General features: G+C 41.7%; 1 protein-coding gene across 1 annotated transcript in view; it reads left to right on the top strand.

Annotated features, from left to right (window-relative positions):
• Nucleotides 1-22,827, top strand: part of MYO16 (myosin XVI) — a 432,588-nt gene that overhangs the window by 23,275 nt on the left and 386,486 nt on the right. The window contains exon 2 of the mRNA XM_024123222.3: nt 535-798. Within this exon, the coding sequence (XP_023978990.2) occupies nt 535-798 (264 nt within the window). The remainder of the gene's footprint in view (nt 1-534; nt 799-22,827) is intronic.

Here is a 22,827-nt window from a genome sequence, read left to right on the forward strand (position 1 = left end):
ATGCCACTGATGACAAGGAAAAAGGCTCAGCAGTAAATTGTGGAAAATGATCACTGTGTCATGTAAACAATTGATGGCATACATATGTTCTGTTACATTAGGTTAGCCGAGTCATCACGACATGGAAAACCAATTTTATTAGGCTGTTCTCCAAAACTCGGAATGGCTTTCTGCCAAAATTTAGCATGTAAAGTTTAGTTGGCATTATTCAGTTAGAAGGGACTTAGTGCCATGGTAAAACATTTAAGCCTTTGGTAGAGATTTAAAGAAACAGGAAAGGATGGATTGTTAGTAATTATGTTGAGCAAAATTACCCATCTATATCTAATTGTCATCTGTTTTACTACTATGCAGTCTTGAGTAAGACATCAACTCTCTTTGCTTTTCCTACAGTCTCTAAAAAGTGTTTGCATTAGTTGTCTAGCACAAAGAGGACTGACTGGGTTTCTAGCTTGAGTGATGGGTGATGCTTGCAGTGCTGCTGTCTTGGCTGTAGCAATAGGTCTAGTGACTTTTCCATTGTGTTTCTTTCAGGTTGCTTTCAGCTATGTAACATTTTTCGATCCCATGAAATGGAAATTGACCAGTGCTTGCTGGAGTCCCTCCCCCTGGGCCAAAGGCAGCGGCTGGTAAAACGCATGCGCTGTGAACAAGTCAAAGCCTACTATGAAAGAGAGAAGGCTTTTCAGAAGCAGGAGGGGCTCCTGAAAAAGCTGAAGCGTGGGAAGAATCAAAAAGTTCATTTTAACCTTGCTGACATGATACAGGATGCAATTATCCACCATGATGACAAAGAAGGTAAGGACAAGAAAATCGTTTTTTGATGTAGTGCTTCATATTTTTGGTTTGTTGTTTTTTGGTGGGGAAGTGGGAGATAGAATTTCCTTTAAATATTAGAGGTTTTCTTTTAACTGTCTGAAATATTCAAGAAAAAGTTACTCGTTTCAGTGAACATAGTTAAAAGTCCCAAGTCTCCTCGTAAAAGTGAAAAAAAGGCAAAATTTTCGTAAAATCGTTGTATATGTTTTTTTAAGAATTACCTGCCTGAAAAGCAAGTTGTTGATTCAAATAGATAATGAAACTTTTTCCCAATGAAATTGTTTCCTTGATGATGAGATCGTGTTGTGAAATTTATTATTTCATACCTGGATTTATATATAGTAGTGAAGTCACTTCCCCCCAAAACTCTTAAGAGAGAAGAATCAATTGGCTTATCCCTTAAAGTTGGTTGGCTTGTTGTATCAAATTTTATTAAGAATACTCAATCCAAATTTCCGTTGCCTTTACAAGATTATGAAGTTTCTTGATTTTTGTGTATTCTTTTGTATGAATTTTTTTTGTTTGTTTTTATAACCTACTTTCCAAAGTTCTAATGTGAGAGAGACTTTCCAGCTGTAGGTATAAATGTAGAAAGCTTCAAAGAAGCAAATATAAGTTAATTTATCTTGATTGGCTCTAATATTACTGGTTGAGTTAATCTAAAGCAGGTATGCAAAGAGTACAGACCCATGACCCCATTAACTACATTTCGAAATCAAAATCTCTGAAAAACAAGGGGTTTTTTTGGTAACTCACTCAGTGGCAAAGTTGTCCCAGAGCTATTTATATTTTTAACCTGTCCAGTCTGGAAAAATAATAAATTTAGTAACACTGGTCCCAAAGCTTTCAACAGGAATTGTGGATCTAAGAAAACTGACAGCCCATCCTATACAATAATAGCAATAATAAGAAGACGAAAGTAGTTCTTTTTATGGTTTTGTGTGGGCATGCTAGTCAGCCTAGAAGACTCTGAGAAGCTCTGAGATTTTTTTTTCTTAGAATGGGATGAGTGGCAGAGAATCTCCTGGCTGAGAAGGACCTAAGAGATCATGTCGTACAGCCTCTCCTTCTACCCGTGAAGGAGCTGAGATGCAGCCAAGGCACCACATCCTCTAGAAAGCTGTCCCAGAGCACTTTTACCTCCTATTTTATTATTCTCTTCTCACTTATAGCTCTTCGTTGAATGGCCATCTGCTCTGTGAAGCTATAAGCCCCTCGAGGGGCAGGGGACTGTCTGTCAGGTTCACCACACCCCTTGCCCCTTCCAGGACCTTCCAGTAGTGTGGAGGGAAAGAGTGAGCAAGTTTACCCAGAGGTAAACTAATGGTTTTCTCTACTTGTTGGAGAAATCCTAAATTAGAACGCAGGTGGATTTAAGCCCTGTATCGATTTAACAGTAAAGAAACAACAAGAAAATATTTACAAAGTTATAAAAACTTCTGTGTAAAATAACTACAGGAAAAGAATAACACCTAAGTTACTTTTAAAAAGAAATTAAGCATAGTAAAATAGTAAGCCCAGAGAACAAGAGGAATCTATTATATATTATATTGTGTTATGTATTATAATATTTTGCAAAGACACTGAAGTCATAAAATCTGAGTTAATACTTTTTAAGGAGTTGCTATAGGCTTGGAACTGTACTGTCACTTGGGTGACCAAAGAGCAGGAAGAGAGATGAATCCTATCTTCAGAAAGACTCCAGTCCAAGTACAAAGAGAGGAAAAAACCTCAATAAAATGGAAAACAATAAATGAGTAAAAATGAAGTCTGGTGGAAGTGGAGTAGTTGGGCAAAGTTTTTTGGTGACTGTGCCTTTTGAGAAACTCTGATCCTGATGGTTGCTTAAAGCTTAGATCTTTGAAGGAAGGAAAGAAGAAAACCCTGCCCTTGGGCAGCAGTGCAGGCGAACAGTTGCAGAGAAGTGAGAGTCCCATACAAGGAGGTCTGTCTGAAAGGAGTGGAAAGTGAAGATATTAGCTGCAAAGATGGTTTTAAATAGGTAACTTTAGTGGAGAATCCTTCAAGGTCTGGTCTTAAAGCAGAATGCAATGGGAATGATCGTATAGACCTAAGAAGAAAATTCATGTGCTACAAATGGTTTTTAGCAAAGGTTAATCAGGGATAAATATCCGTAGGGATGCACTGGAGGGTGAGACTAAGAACTGGAAGCAAAGACACCAGCTAAGAATCCACTGATGAAATGTTAATGGAGTGGGCTTGGTTGGGGTAGTAGCAGTGGGAATTGGGGCAAAAGAACAGACCCAACAGTCGTATTCCATGGGAAAAGTACACTCATTCATCAGCTATCTACTGAGTCTTTATTATGGCCCAGACAGCTATGAATGGAGTAGACAGAATCGCTACCCATGCGACGCTCAACGGTCTTGTGTGGGTGACCACAAATAAAAAGATAAAGTTAAACATGTAGTTTGGTAGATAATGATAAATGCTGAGGAGTCCACAGTTACCTCCTGAAGGTATATCAGGGAAGGAGCTTTTCACGTGAGGTCAAAGCCCCCGATGGAGAAACCAGTGTGGTAGGAGCAGATGAATAAATGAGGAGGGCAGAAGAAGAGCCAGACCACATGGAGGCTGGGAGGGTCCTCAAAAGGACTCTGGCTGTTGTGCCCAGTGCCTGCTGAAGCCATTGGGAGATTTGAGCAGAAGGGAGACCTGGTGTCACTTATGAGTTAACAGAAGCAGCCTGGCTGCCACGTTCTGAACTGATAGAAGGATTTTGAGGGCAAAAGCAGGGAGACCGGTCAGGAGGCTCTGTTGATAAATTCAGCAAGAGATGATGGTGGCTTGGACCAAAATGGAACAAGGATGTGGTGAGAAATAGTCAATTTGGGGGTATATTTTTAGAATAGAGCTGACAGGAAATGCTAAAGAACTGGTGATTGGGAGTATAATAATTTTCTATTGCTGCCATAATAAATTACTACAAATTTAGCAGCTGAAAATAACATAAATGTATTATCATATAGTTCCATAGGGCAGAGGTCTGGTGTGGGTCCCACTGGGCTGAAGTCAAGGTACCATCAGGGCTGCTCCCCGTTGGGAGTTTCTAGGGGATGCTCTGTTTCCTTGACTTTTGCAGTTTCTGGAGGCCATCTGCATCCCTTAAATCTTAGCCTCCTCCTCCACCTTCAAAGTCAGCAACGGTAGATGGAGTCTGCTGCTCAGGGTTCGAACTGTTGTTTCTTTTCTGTCCTTGCTTGCATCTCCCTGACCAAATCTTTTACCTTCCTCTTCCACTTCTAGGGACTCCTGTGATTGCATTGGGCTCACCTGGATAATCCAGGGTGATCTCCCTATTTTAAGGTCAGCTCATTAGCACTCTCAATTCCCTCTCTCCAGATAATGTAACATACTGACATGCATAACATCAGAGGGCAAAATTATGGAAACAGAATCCTACCTGCCTTTTTAAGGAACCTCCATCCTGTTCTCCTCAGTGGCCCAGCAATCCCACTACTGGGCATATATCCTGAGAAAACTGTAATTCAAAAAGAGTCATGTACCACAATGTTCATTGCAGCTCTATTTACAATAGCCAGGACATGGAAGCAACCTAAATGTCCATCAACAGATGAAGGGATAAAGAAGATGTGGCACATATATACAATGGAATATTACTCAGCCATAAAAAGAAATGAAATTGAGTTATTTGTAGTAAGGTGGATAGACCTAGAGTCTGTCATACAGAGTGAAGTAAGTCAGAAGGGGAAAAACAAATACCGTACGCTAACACATATATATGGAATCCAAAAAAAAAAGGTTCTGAAGAACCTAGGGGCAGGGCAGGAATAAAGACATAGACACAGAGAATGGACTTGAGGACACGGTAGGGGAAGGGTAAGTTGGGACGAAGAGAGTGGCATGGACATATATACACTCCCAAATGTAAAATAGACAGCTAGTGGGAAGCAGCCGCATAGCACAGGGAGATCAGCTCGGTGCTCTGTGACCGCCTAGAGGGGTGGGGTAGGGAGGGTGGGAGGGAGGGACACACAAGAGGGAGGAGATATGGGGACATATGTATACATATGGCTGATTCACTTTGGTATACAACAGAAACTAACACAGCATTGTGAAGCAATTATACTCCAATAAAGATGTATTAAAAAATAAAATCCTACCTGCCACGGGGAGTGAGAGGTTCATGGATAATATCAAGTTTGTTATGCCCTGAACAATCAGAAAAGCTAAATGCTCTTAATTGTGTTAGGGGTGCCTCTAGGAAGTGAGAATAAGAAAGGGGGTGTCGTGTTGGCTGGAGATACAAACTTGAGACACATGAACATATAGCCCAGCGATTCTATAATATCACTTAGGGAATGAGTTTAGATAACATTATAGGAAGCACAAGGACTGAGTCCCAAGGGATTCCAGTATTAAGAATTGAGTGAAATGAGGTAGAGGCACCAGAAGAGAAAAGGAGAAAAATGAGGTGAGGGTGCTTTTCTTGGAGCTAAATGATAAGCACTGTTCAAGGAAGAAAGAATGATCAACCATTTCCAGGGCTTCCCTGGTGGCGCAGTGGTTGAGAGTCCGCCTGCCGATGCAGGGGACGCGGGTTCGTGTCCCGGTCCGGGAGGATCCCACGTGCCGCGGAGCGGCTGGGCCCGTGAGCCGTGGCCGCTGGGCCTGCGCGTCCGGAGCCTGTGCTCCGCAACGGGAGAGGCCACGGCAGTGAGAGGCCCGCGTACCGCAAAAAACAAACAAAGAAACAAAAAAAAACTATTTCCAGTGTTCTTGCTCAGTCTCACGGGAGGAAGAGTGAGACTTGACCATTATGGTTAGAAACATGGAGATGATTAGTTTTGGTGAATTGTCAAAAGCAGAAATCTTAAAGGACTGAGTTCTAACAGAGGGGAAAACAGAAATGGACACGGAGAATATACAGAGCTCTTTAAAGGAGTTTTTTTTTCAGTTGAAGTATAGTTGATTTATAATGTTGTTAGTTTCGGGTGTACAGCAAAGTGATTCAGTTATACATATAGATATATTTCGAATTCTGTTCCCTGATAGATTATTAGAAAATATTGAGTTCCCTGTGCTATGCAGTAGGTCCTTGTTGGTTATCTCTTTTTTATCTAGTAGTGTGTATATATTCAACCTAAATGAATATATCCCTGAGGAGAGAAATGATAAGGGACCCCTACAGAGGGAAGAGAAATCAGGGTTCTTTGTAATGATGGGAGAAATAACAGCTTGTGTGTATGCTGAAGAAAATAATTCATCTGAGAGGGGAGAACCGGGGGCATCAGCATGGGGAAGAGAATTGCTGGAGTGAAGAGGTCCTTTAGTTTGCAGATGCTGATGAGATCTGAGACCTAGGTGGAGGGTTTGCTTTAGCTAAGACCAACGACAGCAGTAGTTCTCAGCCCTGGCTGCATGCTAGGGTCATCTGGGGAGATTATATTTTTCATTTCAACATCTAGGCCCTACCCATAAAGATTCGGATTCAGTGTGTCTGGAGTGGGGCGAAGGCAGTTTTCAAAAACGTCTCAGGTGTCGTGGTGCCCAGAGAGGGTTGAGAAGCTCCAGTCTAGGGTCATGGGTGGAAGGATGTGGTGACGGGTGCTTATGGGGGCTCTCCCTGCATCATACGCTTGCTGATGGAAGAGCTGTGGCTGTCAGCTAAGAGTGGGGCTTGGGGAGGAGGAATTGCAGCTTAAGGAAAGAGGGGAACATGGAAGAGTGGGGGGAATGAATGGACCAGAGAGAGACAGTATGAAAAAAAGGACTTATAGGTAAAATTAGATCTGAACAATAAAAAAGAAAGATCACGGGTTGTCACGGCCTCTCCATTTCTTTGTTTTTATTCTTAACTCTCTGATTTACTACCCTAAAATTTTCCTGTAGCTCCACATTTTGCTTGGTGTAGTGACCCATGTAACGTATTCAGAGTGATGGGTACAACAGGAAACAGAAAAAAAAAAATCACACACACACCACAATATTCTTTGCACTCCTGCTATGCACGACGAACTGTAATAAACCCTTCCTGTACACTACCCTGTTTATTCTTTAGGGCAGAAAAACACAAGCATTTTCTGAAGATTCTTAGAGAAGAATGTCCTCCAATACAACTTACATAAATTCATTTCTCCCAGGAAAGACTTTCTGTTACGGATGGAAGCAAAGATGATGTTCAGTAACTGAGGTCAGCATTAGCATCAAATGATGAAGACATAGTTGAATGACTTAGAATTCTGCAAGAGTTTTAACTTGTAATAAATGATTAACATCTTAAGTATATACATTATTGCAATATAAAATAAAAATTTCTGTCCACAGAGGTTGTCTTAGCTCAGGGTGCCATAACAAAATACTCTAGACCTGGTCGCTTCAACAACGGACATTTCTTTCTCACAGTTCTGGAGGCTGGAAAGTCTAAGAGTAGGAGGCTGGCCAGTTCAGTTCCTGGTGAGGGCTCTCTTCCTGGCTTGTAGGTGGCTACCTTCTTACTGTGTCCTCACATGGTAGAGAGAGAGAGAGAGTGCTCCTGTCTCTTTTCTTTTCTTATAAGGGTACTAATCCCATCACAGCAACCCTATCCTCATGGCCTTACCCAAACCTCCCAAAAGCCCCCCAATCCTAATGTCACCTTGAAGGTCTTCAATATATGAATTTGGGGGGGGGACACAAAAATTTAGTCTGTAACAGGTAGTATAGTCACTTTATGCTTGGAGCTGACCCAAGAATGAAATATCTATCTATATCTATCACTTCTTTTGAGTCTCTTGTCTACCTTGGAAAATTCCACCTGAGTACCAATATACCTCACTTTATCAGAGGAAAAATATTAATTCCTTGCAAATGGAAGATATTAAATTGCATTGAAGGGGCGAGTAATCTCTTCAGAGGCATTCAAACCTCTCTAGCACATGTTTTACTTCTTCTGGAAACGTATGCAGGACAAAGTTTTCATTTAGTCATGGTAGTCATATTTTCATTTATTCTTAAGCTACACAAATAGTCCAATGTACACATTTATACAACTGAGAAAGTTAAAAATATTGCCATAAGAAAAACTCTTTCCATTTAAATTATTGTTAAAAACTTTTCAGAGTGTGTATTTGTGTAAATTATTTTATCTCTTATTTTCAAGTTCTTTCACTGGCTTGCTGAGTGTATAGGATCAAATATACTTTTTCAAAGGACGACATGGTATTTGTGCTAAGGTTTATAGTATCTCATTAACAAGCAGTTCACAGATTTTTGTTTAACTTTCTAAATGTTGCATTTTTGTAAGTGTAAATGTTAGTATCTTTGACACTTTATTGTTCTCTTCTGAGAGCAGGTGATTTTTTAGTGTGTAATCTGTCATTTTAATGTACTCCATCAGTCTAAAATGGAGTACATTTTAGATTCAATAATTCTTTTCCATCTAGAAAGGAAAATTTGTTCTAAATTGTTTTAGGGGTTTCAATTTAACTGTCTTTGAGTTATACCACATTAGAGAGAGAGAGAGAGAGAGAGAGAGAGAGAGAGAGAGAGAGAGAGAGAAGTTTTCTCTATATGCAGAGAATATTTAAATGAGAATGCAATTCCTCTGTTAGAATTGCTACTCCCAAATATCAGGTTTTACTAATTAGTCCACAATATGTTTTTACTAAAAGTAATATAAATGGCAATGGAGTGACTTCATTATGCTTTTACTATTTAGCATTCTACAGATGTTTTCAACACTGTCAGTGCTTTATATGATTTTAGTCACTTAATTCTTCCAGCAGCCATATTCAGTAGGTAGGATATTCTCCCCGCTATATGGGTGAGGATAATTAGCCTTAGAAGAACTAATTACCGTCTCAGGTCTACATGAGTTGAGAAGCCATGTTTCTGTTCATAACACTACACTGTCTCTCACGTTGATTTCATTTTTAAAATCACTTTATTGAGGTATGCTTGACAGACAAAAACTTGGACACATTTAATATATACAACTTGATGAGTCTGGAGATAAGTCTACTTCTGAGAAACCATCACCAGAATCAAGGCCATAAACATCTACCACCTCCAAAAGTTTCCTCCCACCCCCTTCATTTTTTTAATTAGATTTTTTTTCTTTTGTGGTAAGAGCACTTCATATATCACCCCTCAGGCTTATTTCTGATGCTAAAATGAGCAAAATCATCCACTTCACAAGTTGATTTCCTTCCATTTGCCATTTGGAATTCTTGCTTTCTCTTGTCTAGTGGAGATTTCCGTCCACTGTTAAGGGAACGGCCAAAGGCATGGACAGATATTCTTTATGCTCTGGTGTTTTCCTTCCTCTTTCCCTGATCAGCTCCCCTCCCTTTTTTTCTTTTTACAATTTAAGATAATTTATTAATTTAGATACCAAATATTTGCTGAGGGCCTGTTTTATTCCAGATACACAAAGCACTTGCAAGCACAGTTATAGACCTGTAATGTCAAACTTCACTTGTATCTCCATTTTCCTTAAAATTCTGAGTCCTCACTTAGGAAAAGAGGAAACTATCAAATTAAAGCAATGTGAGGCTCTGTTTCCTTCTCCTGTCTCTCCAAGCCCAGGTCCTCAGTTCCTTGGAGGGCTGTGGTCTAAGGTCCATGGACAAAGCTCCGACCTTAACTCTTCTCTTTCTACCCATCCTCCCTGGAAGGTCTCACATTTCACCTACTCTAATGATTCCCAAATCATATCTAGACTTTTCTCCTCAGCTCCAGATGCCACCATTCTGATGCCCTTACATTTCTAACTTACGATGTTCAAAATTGAGTACTTATCTCCATGTATTTCCCAAATCAAAACTTCCTCTTCTGTTTTCTATTTCAGTTAATGTCACCACCATTCCCTTGGTCTTATGGCCCAGAAATCTGGAGTTCGCGTTGATTTAGGTGCACATTTGTAAAGTGCTGAAGGTTGTACCTCCCCTGAATAATTTATGAGAAGTATCAGATATCTGTATATTATCCAGAGCCTTCTAAGAATATGCCTAGACTTCAATGAATTCTTACCATATGTTGGATGATCTCCTGAGAGGCTCCACTTAGGATTTTGTAAGTAAATCATTAACACCAAGTGTGAAGCCTTGGGTCAAAGAATAAATTTCGTATATTCCTGAAGTGTTTTATATATGAAAAATTAAATGAGACTGTGGTTAACTTAAAGCTCATGAATACTTGGCCCAGCCCTTTCCCTGCATTCACTAGATTGGCACAGAAGTTAAAATTATGAAGTAGTTGGCTACCACATAAATTTATTTAACTTTGAAATTTTTAAAATTTATATAGCATTTATATTTATTAGTATCTAGAGTATAAATGAAGAAGGAACTAATTATAATTTTTCACCACTACCATCTAATGATGCTGGCTTTATGAAGATGACCCATGTCTTCTGGCACTGTTTCCCCAGTGGAGGCTGTGGATTTCTACCAAATGCAGCCCCACTCTCTTTCCTAACCTCTCCATCACCAGCTGCACAAACAGGCAGGTAGAAGATGCGACAGTCCCTCAGTAAATTTAAGCTGATACCTACAGAAATTGATACTGAGACTCTGCCACCTTGAGAATAGTGATCAAATCCAGTAAGAAGGTACCCAACCCTTGTTCCCTACTTGCATTCATTCTGAACATAATTGGGTGTGATGTGGTTGAGTACTCTACAAGGATAGATATGTCTAGAACTCAAAGGAGTATATACTTGACATGGAATATAGGTAGACGTTCCCCAAAAGAGTTGGATTCAACCAATAGGAATGACTTGGGTATTAGACATTTGGGGTTGTAAAGAAAATGTAAAGCGCCCTCTTGTCTTTAAGGAAGAAATAGGGAGAAAGAATATTCCCAGTGGAAAGACATAACAATATATTGTTGTCTGCATCTTCCGTGTTCTAAAGCAGTACCAAACTTGGGCAGAGTGAAGGAAATGGCAAATTTATCAGAACCATCCCTATCTTGTTAACTTCTCAGTGATATGGGAACAGACACCCTCTAAGCTAAGCTGAGAATGAACCTGTTCCTCTCACTTGAAGGGGAGTGGGGCTATGTGGGAAGATGTAACTCAGATAAGATATTTTCTGGGGCAGACACAGGAACAAAAGGACCACGTCTAGATTTTAGAGAAAAGGATGAGCTTTTAAGGCCCAGGTGTATGTCTGCATCAGAGAGCTGGAAGGCTAAGTGTGTGTAGCTTATGTACATGCTGAATCCAGCAACCCCAGGCAGTGTTGAATTTCACAGAACTATGTTCACTGGACTGTGATTATTTCCATTATTTCTACTGGACTGTGTTATTTCCATAACAGCTGCTGGGTAATTAAAGGTGCCCATTTCAAAACTGGTTATAAAATCATAAATAGCTGGAAATTAAGTGCCTTTAAATTCTGTGGGATTCTGTATGAATTTAATGGGTGGCTTAATATTTTACCAATACTGAATTCGTACTCCTGAGAATTATTAATGATTTTAACTGCCTGCTATGAAGTCACAACTTTACTGGGTACTGAGAGTGATTGAAAAAATGTAGAGAAAAAATGTGCTTCATTAAGCACTTATAATCTAGGTGGAAAGATACACTGTTCTTTAAAAACCGAACCAGAAGTCTATCCATTTAAAAGGAATTGCAGTGGACATTTGTTGGGGTGGGGTGAGGAATAGGTGAATCTGAAACTCTGCTCTTTGGGAAGTTTTTAGAGTCTGGCAAGGGGAGAGAAAAGGACTTTCTGGCTGTGAGAAACAGCTTGAGTGCAGGAACAGAGGCAGAGGAAAGCAGGTTTCTTACAGGAGAGCATCATGGTAGAAGCATTGCTGGAAGCTAACACCAAGGGTTTTAACTCTGCATTTGGAGGATGGGTTGGATCCCAACCTAAAACTTAGGAGCTGTGTGTCCCAGGTCAGGGACAGGCCACTTTCCTGTTCTTACCTTCCTCTTCTGCAAATAAGGTTAAGAGGCAGAGGGGAACATCTCTCATAAGTGGTTGTGAGGATTAGTTAAATATTACATGCAAAGAATTTACGTCTGTCATGTATTACTACATACGTAATAAATATCAGCTGCTCTTATGATTTGAAAGGGAATTAATAGATGCCATTGAAATAGGTGGAACATCCTGACCTCAGGACCTTTGACATCTCAAAATCAAATAGAAAAAGGCATTTCTTTTATAGGGAGGGGTCATCAGGGCTAGCAGGAACTTTTGTCGGGGAGAGGGCTCAGAGGGGGGTGAGCAGACAGCATGATGGGTGGGTTAACAGGACATCTTTCTCTCTGGGCGCCAGACTGTTTCTGGAACGAGCTATTAGCAGAAGATGTCCATAACCTTAGTGTTGCTTAAACAGAATCAGCCAGAGTCCAGGGGTCTGGGGAGAGGAGAGAAGGCTGAGCAGAGCTCCTAGATCTAGACTGCCCTGGAGGTCTGCACAAGTGTTGGGAATTAATAATTAGCTGAAGAGCAAGTTGTTTTTCCTGATGATATTGTGATACTATACATGAAAAATCAGGACCTTTTTCTTACTGTTGAAACCAGCCTCCTCATCTTCAGCAGATGTCATTCTACTTCTCTTAGTTTTTACAAAGAGATTTTAATATCAGTTAGGGAGTGGTAACCTGAGTGTATCAGTGTTCAACATATTTAATTAATTAATTAACTCATTCATTCAAAATTAAGGGCCTAGTCTTTCCAGTGTGTCCCACAGTGGCCTAAGTATTGGGGATACCCAGAGAAATAGAGCCTGGTCTCTGCAGCCTGGCGGAAGGAGGCACACTGCAGCAGACAGAGGCCATCGGTGCTTAGGGTCTGTAGGGGAGGGTCGTTGGGCAGTGGGGCAGTGGCGTCAGGGTGCAGTGGGAGGTGCAGGGGACGAGGGGAATGGCATCTCTTGGTTCTTCTGAGGGAGGAAAATAAGCTAAAACTAAAATTGGTCCAAGACCTGAAGTCCTGGAGGAGTGTAAAATTTCAGAACTGCAGGCACTTGGGTACGATCGGGGTTGAGGAGCTTAGCGTTGGTCTCCAGAGACCGTGAGCGCTATGCAGAGAGCTTGGGAGGTGGAAGAGAAGAGAGAGGGGCTCTTGGTCCGACCCAAATGTGTTTAATGGCAGATGAGCGCTTTAGACATTTATGAATCTTCACATTCCCAGTGTGCAAAATGCCACCACTTTCCTCCCCCTGGACGGTGACTTAAGGCTTTTCCTGTTATCCGAAGGGATGGCAGCACGGTGGCAAGAGCATCAACATGGCAGCATGAGCTCTTTTAGGTGTCATTCCGCTTTTAAAAAAAAGCATTTTCTTACATGAATGTAAGAAAAAATGTCGAAGGGAAATACTGGATTTAAAAGCACATTGAAAAAATTAATCCAGTAGTTTTCATATTTTAGCGAAGAAGAAGGCAGTAGTGAATTCTGGTATGTGCAGTAAAATAGTGTCTTATCGTTTTACAGTCTCACTAGTCTATGTCAGTGTCTTGTTCCATATGAGGTTACTTCCTAGACCTGCTCTCTTCTGACTAAGGTGCATGTCTAATGAGAATTAATGGCAGAACCTGAAATCTGTAATTTCTCACTCTGCATACTCTCAAGTTTTAATTAAATTGAAACTGAAAAAAAAAAAACCATTTTAGTTCACTGAATTGACGCTGTGGCTGTGGTCTTCAGTCCATCACATTTTAGATGGTATTGCTGCCGCTGGTATAAACCAAGGGTTTTCTTAGTCATTGTGCTCAGAAAAGTCTATGAAAAAAGAAAAAAAAAAAAAGACTGGTAATTTTCATAGGAAAAGAGCACAATCTGTCAGAGTCCCAGTCTGCTGCTGAGGGCACCAGAGCAGCCGCAAGACAATCTGTAGATCATATTTGCCTTCGACAGTATGACTGTTGTACGCTCTAAAGTAAAATGTTTTACAGGGAAAATGTAGATTTGCCATTTATAAGATCAGAGAAGTCATTTAGTGCATGCAGGAACGGACAGAACAGAATATATTATCAGAGTTTTTCTTGAGGATTTTCAATATGCAGACAATTTCTAGGAAATCAAAGCTTTTAAATACTGCTTTGTAAAGCAGCTCTTTGGCAGCAAAGTGCAAACTCGCCCAGGAGACCCACTCCCTCTGGCCTTCTCAAGGTCATCATTCTCCCAGGTCCCCCTTCATTATCCACAGCACAGGATCATTTGCATAGAAAAAAACACGTTGTAATATTTTCCAAAGTGATAGGAAAAGAAAACTGAACTGAGCCACGTCCCCTTCATTTCACTGGTCACTTTCTGACCCAAACTCCCAGCAGTCCCACCAAGCCTGCTACCTCCTCTTATCAACGGCCTCCTTGTTGCCACGTGCACGGGATGTTTCTAAGTCCCCACCAAGGTCATCTAGAAGCAGCAGATGCCATCCTCCATCATCCCTCCCTTCACTGGGCCTCTAGACCTCTTCTTTCTCCTCGGTTCTCTCTCGACCTCACTGGTCCCATCGTCTCAGGCTTCTTTGCAGATGACTCTTCAGCTTTCCAAACTTTGAACTCCATAATACCCCAAGACTTTAGAGCTTTTCTTTTTCTACCCCTCATCTCTAGGAAATCACATTCCATGCCACGTGTATTCTGTGGACTTTAATTTTTATCCCCAGCCAAGATCTCTTCCCTGGAGGTCAGACTTCCTACAGCATATCCTGTGGCTTCTGGTACAACCTGCCCATCCCACACTCTTGGTTTTCCCTGACAAGACAGCCTCCTCCCTGTCTTTCCAACTCAGTGAATTACTCCATTTTACCAGGTGTTCATGGCCAACTTCTTGGCATCTTTCTTTCTTCCTTTTTTTTTTTTTTTTTTTTTTTTGTGGTACGCAAGCCTCTCACTGTTATGGCCTCTCCTGTTGCGGAGCACAGGCTCCGGACGCACAGGCTCAGTGACCATGGCTCACGGGCCCAGCCGCTCTGCGGCATGTGGGATCTTCCCGGACCGGGGCACGAACCCATATCCCCTGCATCGGCAGGCGGACTCTCAACCACTGCACCACCAGGGAAGCCCTTGGCATCTTTCTTGATGTCTCTCTTTCTCTCCTCCTCTACCTCTGAATGGCTTTCGTAATTGGACCACCTCTCAGCACTTCTGCGGCCACTCTCCTCTAAGCCATCATCATCTCTTGCCTGGATCATTGCAGTAGCCTCCTACAGTATCACCTTGTTTCAATCTATTTTCCAGCAGCTAGAATAATTCTTCTAACACTTAAACCATTTTAGTGCCCCTCTCTGCCTACACATTTTCAATGGCTTCTAGGCTCACTTAGAAATGACATCTAAAACCCTTCCCACTGGCAAGAAGACCTTACAGCCTCAGCCCCCATCCTGCCTCAGTCCAGTCAATTTTCTGATGTCACCTTCTCCCCTTTTCCTCTTACACTGTCCACCTGAGCCACTCTGGGCTTCTTATCTTTCCCCCAAAATGCCACACATGCCCCTACCTCAGGGCCTTTGCACCACCTCTTGTTCTAGTTCTGCATGGATCCTTCATTTAGCTCCTTCAGCCCTCTGCTAAAATGTCACCTGATCAGAGAGGTTTTCTCTGATCCTCTGACCTGAACCAGCCTCTCCCCATATCCCTCTCACCCTCTCCACTCACCAGGTTTCCTTCTTTTTCATTGCACTTATCACCATGCAACAAATTCCTTGTTTGTTTGTGTCTGTCTTCTCCCAGTGGAATGTCGGACTACATGAGCAAAAGCTTTCTTTGTTTCATTCACTGCTGTTCCCTCAGCTTCTAGAACACGGCCTTGCACAAAGTAGATAATCAATAGACATTTGTTTAGTGAATAAGTAATGAGTGAAGTCTCTTCCCAATACCTTTTAACGTTCCACTTCTCCCAGTCCCCAGTGCCATCTCCTAGTTGTGCCACCATCTTCTCTAGTCTGGGTTCATGCACTGGTCCCTGAACCGATCACCTTACCTTCAGCTTTGTCCTCCTTCCAACCCGCTCATTATACACAAACCGGGATCGTCTTTCCAAACCACAATATAATTTTCCTCTCTTCTACTCTAAAGTCTTACGATAATGATATTACTCTCCAAACCCTTTTCTAGTGACTGGTCCTGATCGATCTTTCCCGAGTGATTCCTTAATGCCACCCCTTTTCCCCCACCCCATCCCACAAAGGCATCTTCCATCTATTGGGCTCTTTCAGTGCATCAACGCCTTGTTCTGTCTCGTATCTAGACTTCATACACTCTAGTGCCGCCACCTCCCTCCCCAGCCCTTTCTGTCTGATAATTTCCATTCATCCTTTAGTTCCCAGCTTATTTCTCAACCCCAAGCCTCAGGGCACTTCCTCCGAGAAGCCAACCCTGCCTGTCCAGGGCAGCTCCCAGAGTGGCTCCCCTGTATCACAGCCTGTGTCGAAGGAGGTATAATGACGTTGCACAGTTGCTTCTCTGCACCCAGAACTCACAGTAGGTTCCGTGAGAGCAGGATCTGCTTCTCCTTTCTCATCGCCGGATCCCAGAACCTAACGCAGAGCAGTTGCTCAGCTATTAACCTGTCATATTTTGCATGTTTCTTTTGCAGATTAACATAAACTATCTCCACACAGCTATAAATTGCTTCTACAATGTAAAGAAGTCGACAGTTCTTCTCACCTTATTGAACATTAACTTAACATCTGTCTAGTCCAGTCTAATATTTGCTGAAAGAGCCAAGGTCAATATATGGTGTCTGGATAAACCGCTCTAGAGTTCTGGAATGCAGGCAGGCTTTGCATAGTTTGCAGGGATTTTTTTGTTGTTTCGTTATCCAAGTAGAGCGAAAGCAAAATTACCACTGCGAGCACGAGCACAATCAAAAGTATCTTTTTTAAAAAAATGCCTTGAAGCACTTCATAATCCAACTGTTATGTTTCTAGTTACTATATACATATGGGGAATTGTTCTTACCATGATAATAGGAGGATGTTGGAAAAAAACCAAACACACCTTGTTCCCTCATGGATTCACTCTACAGATGGTGACCTGCTTGATCGTGTGGTGGAAGTTCATGCCTTCCTCAGGGCCCCAGATTTTATGTATGAATGATGGTATCGTAGCTTATATTGTGCACTTGTGTAGTGATCTCTTCATAATAACAGTGATTTTATTAAAATCGCAGTCCTCGTTGGCAAATTCTTATGTGAAGGGTATGTGACAATGGGATTTTTGAATGAAAAGTGTCAAATGTCTTTATGGCCTTTGGTCTCTTTCATGGGGGAATTTCCAAATTAGATTTTCCGAAGTCTGGTCACTGTTCTGATTTTTCCTCTTGCATTTTTAATCAAAAACCACACAGGCATCTAAAACTACTTACACCCAATGCTACCCTGTTTTTCTACTTTCCCGTTCTCCTTGCTCACACAAATGTCCTCCCCCGCCCTCTACATGCCCATTTGTCAATGTATCATGGGTTTTCCCCGAATCTCCAGTTTGAAACCTAATAGTTATGTTTGATGTTTCCTGTCTAAACTGAACATGAGCCTTTAGCATCCACTTTCCAGATCCCACTAGTGAGTTTTCAGGAAAGGGTTCTGTCCCCCTACCTGCATATTGTTCAGTTGCCTAAAAGGAGTTTTACGGTATTTATTTACATCACGTCCCCTTTCTCTGTTGCCTGCTCTTCACTTCTGATACTGTATCAGCTCTCATTCATTCTTTCATTTATTAACTTTTTTCACTGCATATAGATGCCCAGGAGAGTGTTAGACGCTAGGCAGGTAAGAGTGAGCAAAAGCAGGCAGGGTCCTTGATTGATGGAGCTTACAGTCCGGAAGGAGAATTCATCCCCTTAGTCTTGTTTTGTTAATAGTCCTCAGCTTTCTGCTTTCCTCTCATGGAGAATGTGAACGTGAGTTCCCTGTTATTACTCAGCCAGTAAATGTAATGCTATCCCACAGCGATAGGATTATATATATATATATATATATATATATATATATATATATATGTTTTCTCATAAGAGATTTCTAAAGCCATCCAGGTGCTGTATGTTTCCCTCCCTTTAAGTTTTGAGTGGAGTAGCAGGCGTGCAGTTACACATTTCAGAGTCTCTCTCTCCCTATAACCTTGTTACTATTCGTGACTCTCCATGATTTCGTCATTCCGATATTATTTTCTGTTTCTCTATTTTGTGCGCCATCCACATGCTACCCCAAGAGTGGTCCCAGGAGAGCAGCATCGCCCACACCTGGGAGCTTGTTAGACACGTAGGCTGACGGGCCCCGTCCCAGACCTGCTGAATCAGAAACTCTGGGCTGGGGCCGGAAGTTGTGTTTTAAGAAGCCCTCCAGGGGATTCTGATGCCTGCTGAAGTTTTCGTTTGATTCTGGAGGTTCTCAACTGGGCATGTTTGTCACACTTAGTCTTGGGATTTACTGAAATTCTCTGTCTAGGGGACAGAGATGCTAAACATTGCACAGTCTTTGGGGGCAATGGCAAACAGATAATTGTCCTGTTCCAAACGCCCCCATCATTCCCATGGAGAGCATGATGAACCTGGTCTAACAAAGATGTTGCCAGGCCTTGAGTATAGTGGCTGGCTTCCTACTTCTCTTAATTTCCTCACTCTGTTTCTTATTTTTAACTCCATCTCAGAATGTCTATATTCTATTCATCTTTCAAGGCTTGAATTCAGTAATCTTCCCGGATTTCCTAAGCTGAAATAGTAATATTTCTCCTTGGCAATTCCAAAATGCAATATCCTTTGCATTTTATTCATGGATCTAGGTTCGCTTACTTATATCTGCCTTCTAATATCATTCTTGATATAAATGCCTTATCTTCCCTATTCTGTGCGACTCAGGACAAGGTTATGTCCTGAATGACTTTCTGTTCCAAGCAGTGTCTGGCATTATGGTTTAGAGTAGAAACCTTCTCCCGTCCTTCCTCTTTGTAGTAGCCCCTGAGCGCAAGAATAGAGTGCTACTAACTTATTTATCAATGTCTGGAAATACGAAAAAAAAAAAAAAGGAAAAACCCACACATTACAATCCATGACCAAAATCTCATGGGAAGCAGCTACAAGCAAGAAATGTGTGTCTGATAAATGAGCCACTTCATGCAGAATTGGCGCATATGATATAAGAAGCTATAATTCCACCTCCCTCCAGCTGTGTAATTCTGGAAGCCATTTGTGAATACCCTGGGGTGACATCGATTTCTCAATTGCCTCTATTTCCTTCTCAATTGAAACTGATTCTATAAGAAAACAAAATTACCTTCTGGCTCTAATAAATTGAAGATCACAAACACAATTTTATGTCCAAGTTGAATTTCAGAAAGATAAAGCTTGATGTTAAACCTGAGAATTCAGGCCCTCGCTGTTCATCCTCTGAGTTTCCTTTCCAAGTGGGACAAATGGTAGGGAGCAGCGTGCTCTCTGCCTTTGGAAACGCTGCAGGAGTTAAGATGAGTTGCCTTCTTCAAAACCACAGGAAGGGTACATGCACTGGATGACAACGAGGTGCAACTTGCGGAGAACTTTTTTCCTTTTCTTCACCTTGTGGGATTGTCTTAAGGAGGAAAGGTGTTGTATAAGTCTGCTGGGGCTGCCATAACAAAAGGCTGCAGAATGGGTGCTTTAAACACCAGAAATTAATTTTCTTGCAGTTCAGATCCAGACAGGGGTAAATTTGGTTTCTGGTGAGAGCTCGCTTCCTGGCTTGTAGGTCGCTGACTTCTCCTGTGTCCTCACATGGCCTTCCCTCAATGCCTGCAGAGAAAGTCAGCTCTGTGGTGTCTCTTCTTGTAAGGACACCAATCCTATCAGATCAGGGCCCCACCCTTATGGCCTCATTTAACTTTAATCACCTCCTTAAAACCCCACCTCCAAATACAGACACATTGAGTATTAGGGCTTCAACATATGGATTTTGGGAGGACGCAATTCTGTTCACAAAGGTGTATTTTGGTTGAATTCTTATTTCAGGGAGGCTGTGTTTGTTCTTGGCCCACTGGAAAGTGGACACCGAGATGAAATTAGATGTGCAAGAGGTTTTGGGGAAAACACCAGCGAGAAGAAAAGGAGAAGGACCCAGAGGAAGCTGGAGGAGCTTTCAGAACACAAAGCTGGTGAGACCCAGTTGTGTTAGTGTGCTCACGCTGCCGGAGCAAAAGACCACAGGCTGGGTGGCTGAATAACGGAAGTGTATTTTCTCATAGTTCTGAAGACTAGAAATCCAGGATCAACAGGTCAGCAGGTTTAGTTTCTTCTGATACTCTCCCTGGCTCACTGTGTCCTCACATGGTCATCCGTCCATCCCTGTGTGTCTGTATTCTAATCGCCTCTTCTTATAAGGACACCAATTGTATTGGATTAGGGTCCACCCTCATGACCTTGTTTAACCTTAATTACCTCTTTAAGGTAATTACCTGTCAACAAATCCAGTCACATTCTGGGGTACTGAGGGGTTAAGACTTCAACATATGAATTTTGAGAGATGCAATAACATCAGTGAAGAAGAGAAGGAAGCAGAGGAATTGGTGGGAGAATTTGCCCCATGGTTCTAAGAAAGTTCTCTAAGAGGCTGATGGCTAGTTCTCCAGTCAGGTCTGTCCTTCTGTGGGAGGTGCGTCTTGCAGGAGCAGACCTGCATCAGTACCCCTGCTGCACATGGTCTCTTTGCTAGGAGCAGATCGTGAGTACAGTGGCCTTGGTGTGATGTTGGCACAGCAGGTGGGACCATCTGTCTGTCATGCTTCCTTCTCCAGGAGTTCTGAGTAGACATTTTCTTGGACAGAGTAAAGTCTTCTGTCACATGTTAAAAAGAACTACAAGAGATTTTTAAGATAAAATCCCGAAAGACTCCCATCAAGAGTAGTGATTCAGATAAGAATGTAGTGGTAGGAACTGCAGTCAGCATGTGAGGTGAAGCAGAGTGAGATAGCACATACTGTCCGCACAATGGGCAGGGTCTAAACCAGGAGACATGAGTAAAATCAGACCTCAGATTCTGAATATTATAAATCAGAATCAGAAAGAAGGGTGAAAGTTATTACTGAAAACTGGTTACGGCCTAAACCAAACAGAGAACCAAGTTAAAGATACAATGAAACGTTTGCATCAAAATCATTCCCTAAATTTTAACGTTCATTTATGGTAAAGTCCTAACTTCCTGAAATTTTACAAAATCAATGTTAGAAATTATCAAGAAGAGAACGGACAGCAATTTGTCTTGGATGATTTGGATATTCAAGTGCCTGATGGCAGTGATAGTGGGGGAAGGCATGGTATATAACTGTGGGCTGGAATTGCTTCCTGGAATAGAATTAACTTTCTCTGAAGGAAATGGAGGTCGTATGTAGTGGGTGGTGCAATGAGATAGGAGGAACATCCAAGGTCAGGTAGCATCTTAGAAAGATACTATTTATCCCATCTACCCACACTGGTCCTGTTACTTACTTGTGGCTCTCACGGACGGCCAATTCTATTGGTGATCCTATGAAATTCCAAGAGTCAACTGTCCTTCACCAAGAACAGTTGCCAAGTTGATATGGTCCAACCTTGGTTTAGTTGCTTATTCTCAAACTTTAAAGTGAGTTATGGGACTTCAGGCTGTGTCCGGTAACACAAGTTCATTTATAATGACTGACTCTACACTCTGGAAGAACACTATGCAGTTACCTAAGTGGTTGCCTTAAGCATAAATATATACACAGCAAAATAAAATTAGAATATAAATCCAGCTCCTCTGAGAATTTAGTAGAGTAATGGCAGGGTGTCCTACTTTGAGAAACAGCTATGGCAGGAGTGAGTTAAGTCCCTGGCCTGCTCTGGCCTCAGGTGTTGGGTGTCCTAGATAATTGCAATAATCACACAGACTCTTCTGTGTGTTCCGTGCTGATGTTTCCTTCCCATGGAACCATGCCAAGCTGGGCCCTTCTTCCTAGAATCACAGTCTCTGTGCTGTTACACAGTCTCCAAGGTACAGAATTCCTGCAGCTTCCTTGGAGCTCTTGTCCATTTAAACCAATTGTGTTCAAGCTGCACTTTTCCTAAATTCATAGCTGGCGTGAGCGGCAAAGACCTTGAATGTAGAAAGAGAATCTAAAAACAATCTGATGGATTTGACCGATGTAGTTAATCCACCAATAGGAAAATTAATCAGGGCAAATGTAAATTCCAAAATATCAGTTCCTTAATTTGGGAGCTGTGGTTTGTTGTAACAACGTGATACGAGTCCATTAATAAAATGGAAGACTGCATTGATAGAAGCAGGGTTTCTAAAACAAGGGAAGCAGAAGGCCTGAGTGATATAATTTAATTTGAGGGCCTTGGTGCATTTACATGTAGAGAAGCCCGTCAGGGCCATGAGAACAGGGAGAGACCTAAAACCATTTTACATGAGGAACAGGCAGTGGGACTCAGGGTGTTTGGCTTAGAGAAGAGAAGCTCAGATAGGACAGAATAGCTCAGTTTGAAGTATTGCCGCATAGAACTTACTCTTTTTTGCTTTTTAAATTTTTATTGGAGTAGAGTGGCTTTACAATGTTGTGTTAGTTTCTACTGTACAGCAAAGTGAACCAGCTATACGTATACATATCCCCTCTTTTTTGGATTTCCTTCCCATTTAGGTCACCACAGAGCACTGAGTAGAGTTCCCTGCGCTGTACAGTAGGTTCTCATTAGTTATCTATCTTACACGTATTAGTGTTTATATGTCAACCCCAATCTCCCAATTCATCCCCCCCCTTCCCCCTTGGTATCCATATGTTTGTTCTCTATGTCTGTGTCTCTATTTCCGCTTTGTAAATAAGATCGTCTTTACCAATTTTTTCAGGTTCCCCATATATGCGTTAATTACGATATTTGTTTTTCTCTTTCTGACTTACTTCACTCTGTATGACAGTCTCTAGGTCCATCCACGTCTCTACAAATGACCCAATTTCGTTCCTTTTTATGGCTGAGTAATATTCCATTGTATACATGTACCACATCTTCTTTATCCATTCCTCTGTTGATGGACATTTAGGTTGCTTCCATGTCCTGGCTATTGTAAATAGTGCTGCAGTGAACATTGGGGTGC

The sequence above is a fragment of the Physeter macrocephalus genome, chromosome 13, assembly GCF_002837175.3.
Source record: "Physeter macrocephalus isolate SW-GA chromosome 13, ASM283717v5, whole genome shotgun sequence".
Taxonomy (NCBI): Eukaryota; Metazoa; Chordata; class Mammalia; order Artiodactyla; family Physeteridae; genus Physeter; species Physeter macrocephalus.